The sequence below is a fragment of the Lepisma saccharinum genome, chromosome 17 (assembly GCF_977018435.1).
Source record: "Lepisma saccharinum chromosome 17, izLepSacc3.1, whole genome shotgun sequence".
In the NCBI taxonomy this organism is placed as follows: domain Eukaryota; kingdom Metazoa; phylum Arthropoda; class Insecta; order Zygentoma; family Lepismatidae; genus Lepisma; species Lepisma saccharinum.
This window is the reverse complement of record NC_139245.1, coordinates 20,656,141-20,666,123: the sequence shown is the minus strand read 5'-3', so window position 1 is coordinate 20,666,123 and position 9,983 is coordinate 20,656,141. Positions and strand designations below refer to the sequence as shown.

At 36.3% G+C, this 9,983-nt stretch overlaps 1 protein-coding gene across 1 annotated transcript; it reads right to left on the bottom strand.

Annotated features, from left to right (window-relative positions):
* Window positions 1-533: 533 nt before the first annotated feature.
* Window positions 534-5,560, bottom strand: LOC146001211 (uncharacterized). The gene is made up of 4 exons (XM_083138504.1): window positions 5,330-5,560; window positions 3,432-3,522; window positions 1,904-2,048; window positions 534-713 (listed from the first exon to the last, which is right to left on the bottom strand). Exons 1-4 carry the CDS (start codon window positions 5,496-5,498, stop codon window positions 549-551), a joined length of 570 nt encoding a protein of 189 aa, XP_082994630.1. The 5' UTR covers window positions 5,499-5,560; the 3' UTR covers window positions 534-548.
* Window positions 5,561-9,983: the final 4,423 nt, after the last annotated feature.

Here is a 9,983-nt window from a genome sequence, read left to right as displayed (position 1 = left end):
GACAACAACGATGAGAAGATCCATCGAAGATGATCTAAAATCCGAACGAGCGTCATCTTCTGTTGTGATATCAGTGACGGTGTCAGAGGTGTGTAGGGGGCTGGTGCCTACGTCGACCCTTCTGCACCGCAAATCGTTTCTTAGCATGTAGGAAAACCTTGACAAATGTATGGAATTTAGTGGTACACTAATGCGACTCCTATATTCCTCCCCTCTGACCCCCAACCTTTTCTTCTGGCGTCTTCACTGTTCATCGGCTCATGGAATATTAATGTCATCCTTAAATTATACGTTTGTAACATATAATTTATTTTCAACAACAATCCAAATGGCTATAGCAGGCAATACCTTTCTTGCATTTTGATCGTTTACGGGGTCGACAAAAATGCCGCGCGGCACTTCGCGGAGTCTAATATCCAGGATGTTATGGAATAATTTGAGGTTTCTATTGATTTTGTACAAAAACATTAAGTGAAGAACAAAACCGTTTATTTTGTGTTTTACTTCTGCGTACATTGCGTACGCTGCGTGGCTTGAGGAGTTTCATATTACATGTCACCGTCAGTAGGTCTTTGCCAAGTGAGAAGAACTTTGAAATTTGGCAGCATCAAGTAGCGAATGAGTGACAACTGCCGTAAGTACAGGTCGATGAAAAATGTAAGGATGTCCTTTGCTTCTTGTGGCGTGAAAATTTCCATGCTCATAGCCGGACGCTGAAAACAATAAAGAAAATAAGTTGCAATTCAAATGTTCCACTTACTCAGAAATAACTTTTTTCTTTGCTTCTTTCTTTTTAATCAATTGTCTTAAGGAGAATTGATTAAAAAGTTCACTTTTTATTATTATTTCGGTCATTCATTTTGGGATTAACGCCCTTTCTGCACATACGTACAAACATTCAGGGTGGTATTTCTAGGGAGATAATGGAGAAAACTCTCCTCTAGGTGCATTACCCTATCTGATGGCATTTGTGGTTTTCGGGGGGGGGGGGTGCTATGTGCTTCAAAAGACGCTTCTAGAATACTCCCCTGGAAATTTTTAAAATACCATAATGAAAACAACATTATTTTTTAATTGCTGATGAAGATTCTAGGTTCGTGTTTCTCACTTGAAACGTGTTTCATTGTCATTTCTTTTCATTCATCTTCCTTTTATGCATCATCATAGGCGTTCGGCAGGCGGGGCAGGGAGACGTGCCCCCTGGAAAAATGAATGTCAACTACTAACTAATTCACTCTCTAGCTTCTTAAACCCGAAGGTTTATGGCTGCAGCAACACAGGCCTTCCATCTGTCCCTACACTGGGCAAGATCTATCCATTCTTTTCCATCCCTACCGATTTCCTTCAGGTCCATCTCAACGTTATACCTCCATCTTCGTCTTGGCCTTCCTACTGTTCTCTTACCATCAGGTTTCCCAAGAGGAATCCTGTAAACTCCTCTTTCTTCTCCCATTCGTGCCACATGGCCGGCGCACCTAAGTCTTCTTGATTTAATCATTCTAATAATATCTGGACATGGATGCATATTATGTATTTCTAAATTATGTAACCTTCTCCAATCACCCGTCTCTCATTCCTTTTAGGTCCACATATTTTTTCTAATAATATTATTTTCAAAAACTCTTAATACCTTGCTTTTCCCTCCCTGAACAGAAAAGTCCTGGGACATCTATACACATCCTCACTGCATGCAGTGATTAATCCACACCCTCAACACCACAACAAATTTCCTGAACAGTCCCCTAAAATTCTTCACAAGGCCCCAAGTTATGGTCATTTATCCTTACGGCCCCCTCAGATGGTAAATTCTGGATACATCCCTGATTGCGTGTTAATGAAGGTAGAAAACAAAGTCAAAGAATCAACTACACAAAATACAAACATTATTATTTCACATACTGACCTCCACACAATGTCGTAGCAGCATTTCCTTGAAGTACATGAAGGTATCGTCTGTTGTCCTCCAACAAGATGCCATTACATACTCATGAGTCCGGAGGAACAAGGAATACACGACTGACACTTTACTTTCCATATATTTCTTCGTTCTGAAATAACCATTTTTCAAAATAAAGTCGGAATTAGGAATGGAAAATGCATACCGACGTAAAAGTAAATTAATGTGCATTATTGCACTTAGATACGCATCCGCTTGTGAAAATTGAAACATAAAAATAAATATCATACATTACTTTTCCTAACACTGGCTGTATTTTCTTGAAAATATTAGGCCAAATACTACTTGAAGAATTAATCCCAGAACTTTGTAGTTTTTCTCTGTGAGTGGTCCGCAAATGTACACACGTGTTCACATGATTGACATGTGTTGTAAACGACTGTATGTTCTGGGGTCAATTCTACTATTAATATTTATTATTTGATACACGTAATATACGGTTACATAAATTAAAGATCGATATTTCATCTGATGAAACCCATTGTGAAGTTATGAAACTACGAAAATACCTATTTTTAGTATTGTGGAGTATGAATTCAAAAAGTGATGTTTGCAATCAAGACGAATTTGTCGAAATAGTAGGTTAATTTTTCATTTTGTTTGTAGTTTTGTGTAATAGTAATAACTTGGAAAGTTGAGGTGATTGACTAATACTCACAATTGTGAAGATTCATGATCCGTGTTATTGATTTAATAGTGTTAACTGTTTCCTAATTGATAGCGGAGACAAAATTTGTTGTCAAGAACATGCATTTTTAAAGAAGCACTTCAAGACAGATATTGAGTTGAAAATGTTTGTCATGCATTTATTTCAACATAGTTTACAAAGAGGGGCATCTCACTTTCAGGCTTAACATAAATTATGAGTTTTTTTTTATCTAATTGAGTATACACCATTTGAGTTACGATGTCCATGATCGGTTCATTTCATAACAAAAACTGCAATGACATTTATACCATTCTTCGCACGTGTTTTGACAATATGTTTCCAATGTTCATTTACGTACATGTACTCGAAGTCAAAAACTAATAATAGCGTTTAAAATATGAACATTTCAGTGTAACAATACGCAGTAAGTAAATAACAAAAACTAACTGTAGAAACTGTGCGACAACTATTTTTGGAGTGCCAATATTAATACACAGTATATGAGTTACAACTACAATATTTCTGTGCTCGTATATTTCTGTGGTTCAGAACCAACTTTCCATGTTAGTCCTGTGGCTATTAGCCTGTTTGTGCATCATATGGACTTACAAGAAACTTAGACACTTAGCAAGTTCTTCCACTAATACTAAAATGTGTATTCTAATGTCCAAAATTCGTTTTTGGTTGTTTGTATGAGAAAATAACTTATATTTGGAATACATTGATAGAAGTAAGTTGTAAAAAAAATAGAACAAGAAAGTATTAAAGATGGTAGTCAGTTAAAAATATCTGAATGATTGATACACAATAATAAGATTACTTTACCTACAGAAGCGTATAACCTCATAGAGGAACTCCAGCGTTATATCTGCTCTCTTGTCTATGGCGTAGCTCCACATTTCAGGGTGCTTTTTGGCTGAAAGTAATGAAACCACATTACTACTACAAACAAATGCTTTTCTTTTCCCGTTATTCTCTAGTTTATTTATATTTCGTTGTTGGTAGAGTTTTGCATATTTAAAAATACATGGATTATACTATATATTTAAAGGATACTTATCTATAGTATAAGTGTTTCCAGAAAACGGTCACCCACGAAAATTGGCATTCTTTAATGTATCTTGTAAAAGAATATGATAAAAACTATATGAAATTGCGTGGTATGAGAGAATACGAAAGTAGAAATTCGAGTAAATTGTGTAATGTGCCTGCACCGCCTCTTACCCTCTCCCCCCAAAAAACTCTAAATCATATCGCAAGAGGGTTCATTTCAAATTTACTTGCAAATTTCAGGTTTACAAATTGCTTGTACTTATTTGGTAAGTTCCAGTATCCAGCAATTGTTGTATATCTTCAAATTATGTTTCACCACAAAATAATTTCAAATCAAGTATTTAGGGTGTGTTATACGGTTCAGTCTTGAATTTTTGCGAAATTGTTATTTTACCTCAAAGACTTATTGGTTTTCAGACGATATAACAGTTTTTATATCGCAAACACTCGTATTTACTGAAACTGCAGCTCTTGTAATATAGTTTTTTTTAACATCAATTTTCGCACAATTTCACCGATTGTTACTGATTTTACTGATTCGGAGTTGGAGCAACATATTTTATAGCCCCCAACCCCTCAATAGAGGATATATTTTATGTGAAAAACTTATTTGAAGACGCCGATAACAATAATACTTCTAGAGGAAAAGATCCACCTAATCAACATATTTCAGTAATTTCCAAACAGTTTTATTAGATAGAACCAAACTCACTGTCTAACCTAACAGCCAGCAGAGAAAATATATTGTTTTTGTTTTAAGTCCACTTTATGGATAGGTATACTTATCGAGAATGGATCTACGAACCACTATGTGCCACCGAGTATCGAGTCATAGACCCCGTTAGCGGATGATGATCTTACTATTACGAAATCGAGGAGATAAATATAATGTATGTCTGTTACCTGAGTCAATGAGCGAGAAAATTTTGTGTTTTCTTCTTTACGCTCCATATTTCTGAATTCATTTCCAATCAAAAGTTTAATTTTAAAGAAACGTATCTGTGGGAATTTTATAGCCTGGACTAACTTATCAAAATATTTTTTTTTTGAAGGTCTGTATATACATATAATTTGCACGCAATTGTGAAAGGAAAGTATAGGCTGTAGGAGTAAGAATTCTTCGAATATTAAAATTGTACTATTTCCTATACTGTGCATCAGGCTTCAAGTTCAACCTCCCTCCCGCCCCACAAAAATAGAACGTTCGGAACATCAGTGGTTCAGAGTACTTCACGACACAACGGCAAGGAAGAAACAATCGTTTTGTATCTTTGTATAGTAATGTCGAAAAAGTTGTTTAATTTTGGGAGGAATTTCACTTAACGTTACCATCATTTCTGCTATTGTACATTTTTAAAATTATTTTTAGTTTTTTCGAATAAGTTGCAAATTTCCATACCAATGTGCTAGATCTTATAATTCCGGTTAGGTGTGATAGCAATTCCTTGAAATAATGACTATAGCCACAATCCGAATTTATACCTAGGTATACATGAAAGTAAAACATTTTAATCTTCCTAAGTTATCAAGGAACACCTCTTTAATTTTTAACAGAAACAAGTACAACCTTTAGTTTTAAACGAGCATATACTTCCTTTTCTACCTTTCCATTACGTGTCTCCGATTTATCCCTTCGTAACTTGAGTTCTACGAAGGTCTAATTTACTTACTGAAGAAGCCCAGAATCTCATTCTTGTTTTCTAATTTCATAATTTCCTTCACTTCGTCACGGTTCAGGTCTTGCCAAATGCTAACGCGAGGACATGGCGACTTATGATCATGCTGGAATGGGGGAAGCAATGGAACACCAGTTTTTTGGGAATCTGTCGAATTGTTCATCTTCCTTCCAAATATTGCAATTTCCAATGGCAGTGATTAATTAAATATTTTGTATGTGTTCTGCGATTGAACTCCTTTGATTACGGGACAAAGATGTATTTAGTGAGGTGTAGTCACATTACACAGAAACGCATTCATTGCTCTCCAAAATGACGTCACTCTTTGGCACACGTCACCAATACTTCGATTCGCTTAAACCTTATTACCGACTGCATTTTCTATTGTCGCTTTTGATGTACGTACTTAGTTACAAATATTTGGCAAAAATTCTGAATGAAATTTATTTTCTTCCGTGGAGCAACGATCAACTTCGTGTTCTATAGGTTCGATCAAGTAAATAGGGAAACTTTATTTGTTCTCTCAGCTGTTTTACTATTCTCATCATGGAGAGACGTAGAAATATGAAGCCTCCCTTCCATGGATGTTGCCAGAAATGTTTGTACAGGGAGTCGAGCTGTTGATGAAACTTGAATATAATATTATTAAAATAACAACAACAATAATAAATTATATTATTAGGAATAAATGGGTTTACTTTTATTAATTTATAAGTTATTATTGTTTGTATTATTATAATTATTATTTTTGAAGTGGTTTAGTCACTAGGGCGTGTGACTACTACACAGGAGATCCGAGTTCGATTCAGGGGTTGGGTTTTAACCCATTACAGCATGTGATCCGAAAAATCGGATGTAATTATTTACCTGAGTAAATAATTAAGAAACAAATAATTTTGAAACTGGTTTCCTTCAATATGCACTTTGAACATTCAGCAATGAAAACCAGATTCATATGTTGCCATAACTTGTCAACACTGTTTCCTAGACGCAAAATGAAGAAGTATTTCGGCTTGTACTAGCACTCATTATCGCAGAGGGTAAGTACATTGTTGAAATTAAATATCTTACACAGGGATTTTACTTTGATTTTCATGTACATGTGTTCTTAAGACATTGTGAATTATTCTCTGATAATTGTGAAATAAGAGCTTTGTATTGTTATTATGTTGTAAGTGCTCATGCGGCGCGATCCGAAAAATCGGATCACATGCACACAGACCTAGGTTTGACTCTACACTTCATTTCATGCTCATCCATGGAGGTCTAGAAGAGCATTTATCAATTGATGAAAGCACGATTCCTTATTATGGGAAACATTACGCCAAACAATACATAAAAGGTAAACCGATTAGATTTGGTTTCAAGAATTGGGCATTGCGTACTGCTTCTGGCTATATGGTGGCCTTCAAAATATACACTGGCAAGGAAGAAAATCAAGAAAAACAGTTTGGTGTAGGGGGAGATACGGTTGTTTCTTTGATCAGGCTTGCTGAAATACCATCTAAACAGGGATTTAAAATTTATTTTGATAGTTACTTTACATCTGTAAAATTGCTATGATATCTGGCAGACGGAGGTTATTGTGCTACAGGGAATGTTCAGGAAGGGCGTGTAGAAAAGTGCCCTGTAATGAGTAGAAAAGACATGAGTAAGCTGCCACGTGGAAGTGTTGATTCTCGTACCTGTGATGATGTTCTTGTTGTTCGGTGGAAAGATAACAATGTTGTTACTGTTGCAACGAACTATGAAAAGAACGAAATGGGTACCTGCTCAAGATGGTCCAAAGAGAAGAAAAGCAAATTAACAGTACCGCAGCCAACAGTTCTTAGGTCGTACAATAAAGAAATGGGTGTAGTTGATCTCACTGATCAAATGGTTGCAAAATACAGAACAAGAATACGTCAAAAGAAATGGTACTGGCCCATTTTTGCTTATATGCTTGACGTTTCAATTGTGAATGCATGGTTGCTTATGCGGAAAGTGATGCCATCTAATGAAAAATCTCAAAGTCTTCTGAAGTTTCGGAGGGATGTGTGTGCTAGCCTACTGAAAAGCTACGGAACAGAATCACGAAGAGGAAGACAGCCTGGTGATCTCAATACAGATATTCGTTTCGATGAACGCAGTCATTGGATCATTCCCGTGTCGACAGAAAAGAAGTGTCGTTATTGGGCAGGAAAAGCTAAATACATGTGTCAAAAGTGTGATGTAGGGTTACATCCCAAATGCTTCAAAGACTATCATGCATATTAGGGAGGTAAGGACTGGCCGCGGTGGCTCAGTCGGTAACGCGTCTGACTACCATGCTAAAGGTCCCGGGTTCGATCCCCGGCCGGTTCAAATCCGGGAACTTTTCTAACGGTGGAAGCGGCCCCGGCGCCCACCCAGCGTCGAATAACATGGGTACCTGGGGGAAACCCTGGGGGGTAAAGGCGGTCAGGGGCGTGATGCTGATCACATCACCCCCAATCACGACCGGATCAAGAAAGTGTGGGGCGTTACCGCCACACCCCTATACGCCTTTATGGCGTGGTGCTATGCACAGGGGAACACTTTACCTTTTTTAGGATTGTCTCAGAAAGTACTTTTCAGAATATTCAAACTGTGTAAATAACTATAATATGTATCTTTGATCAAGTACAAACTTAAGGATTTGGATTTCTTCAAAATATTCTACATGTGACATATTATAACTAATGTTTGCAGTTCAGTGTTCTTCAGTCATGTGATTTGATTTTTTTGGGTGTTTCACTATCTTTGTGCAAACATATGATAATAAAATATTAAAATATATTTAATTTACTTTCACTTTTCAAATACAAATTTAAGGTTTTTGAAAATATTATTATTATATATAGAACAGGTGATCATACTTGACAGTCCAATATTTCCCAGGTATGTAATCCAATTTCTCGGTTGTCTCCCATCTCTCCCAATGCCGCCGCATGAGTTGACATCATATTATAATGTTCAATCATTAGAAATATTAAACTTCTTTTGGCTTGTCAGTTAGAAACTTAAGAATAGCGACTTTTCTGAAAATATTTTTCATTACATTACTCTATATCTAACCTAACATAACATGGCAAAATATTTTGAAGTGCAGTGTTCTCCAGGCATGTGATCCGATTTTTCGGATGCCCACCCCCTCTCAGGGTACAACATACAATGATCTACAAACATTAAAAAATACTAAATGGTGGCTAAAAAGTAAATAATAAATCAAAAGTTACAAAAAAAAAACATCTGCAAACTTTATGCACTAATGGGAAGGTCAAGAATTTGTACGTATTGTCCCTGGATAAATGCGGCTTTTGGGTTCAACCAGCCTCAAATAAATGGGTATCTGGAGGCAACCGAAGCGTGGTGCTGATCACATCACCTCCAAAATGGCCGATATCGACAATATGTGGGAGCCTATCTGCACATCAGATGAAAATACATTCAGACTATTTGAGAGAAGTATATTAAGAAAGATATATGGACCTGTAAGGGAAGATGACGACTGGAGAAAAAGAGAGCTAGATTATTTAATAAAAGGCCAGGATATAGTGATATTTGTCAAAGCACGGAGCATAAAGTGGTTGGGCCATGTGGAAAGAATGATGGAAGACCGGATGCCAAGAAGAATGTTGAGAGAAAAGATTCAACATGCAAGAAAAAAGGGCAGACCACGACTTCGATGGATAGACGACGTCGCTGCAAACTTGCGGACGATGAAAATTAAAGAATGAAGAAGAAGAATTGGTGACAGATTGGAATGCAGGCTGATTGTGGAGGAGGCCAAGGTCCATCAAGGGCTGTAGAGCCAGAAGGAGAGAGAGATCTGCACATCACATTTTTAAATTGCTTACAGTAAGTTTACTGAAATACATACTTCTTATATTTTGTTATTAACTTTTAACACCTCGTTCAAGAAAAACTTTTAAATGTTCTTGGAAATTTTGTAGTCGTAAAGCCTACGTTGAATTTTCATTTCTTGGATTTTGAAAACTGTGGAACCTCTTATTCTTTGCATTAAATGGTAGAATATGAAAACATAACCCAGTCCCAGTATTCAATATTATATTAAATATTTTCAACCTAACACATTTCTCCTTTGGTTATTCTGTTCGAAGAGTAACCGCTTGAACTTTATTTCGGTTAATTATACACAAAATAATTTTTCTGCTTTTTCGTAACTTGAAATGAACAACGACAGTTTCCCGGGGAAATCGGCGGATCAGTTCGAGCTAAACGGAAAAACTAAAGTTGAAGCGTTGGGAAGACTGAATAGAAGAAAAGTATGGACGCAATTGCAGCAAAATAGAATTAGCACGAGACTCATCAACTGCTACAAGTTTTCTTCGTCCTGTCGATAAAATTACTGAGGAAGAAAAGTGGAGAATACAAATTGAACAAATAAAAAATAAAATAGAACAAATATCTAAAAAAAAAAAACTAAAAAAAACAACCCCCGTCTATCAAAAAGTAAGACAATGACATGGAACAGCGAAAAGGAGGACATCTGAATGAAACCAAGCGTAAAATTGAAGACCAGATGAATTATCTATAGACGGAGAAAAAGAATAAGCCAAATAAGAAGTCTAAACAATGTATAGTGTGTGTACTCTGATACGAATCTGTCGCGACTAGCAACACAAAT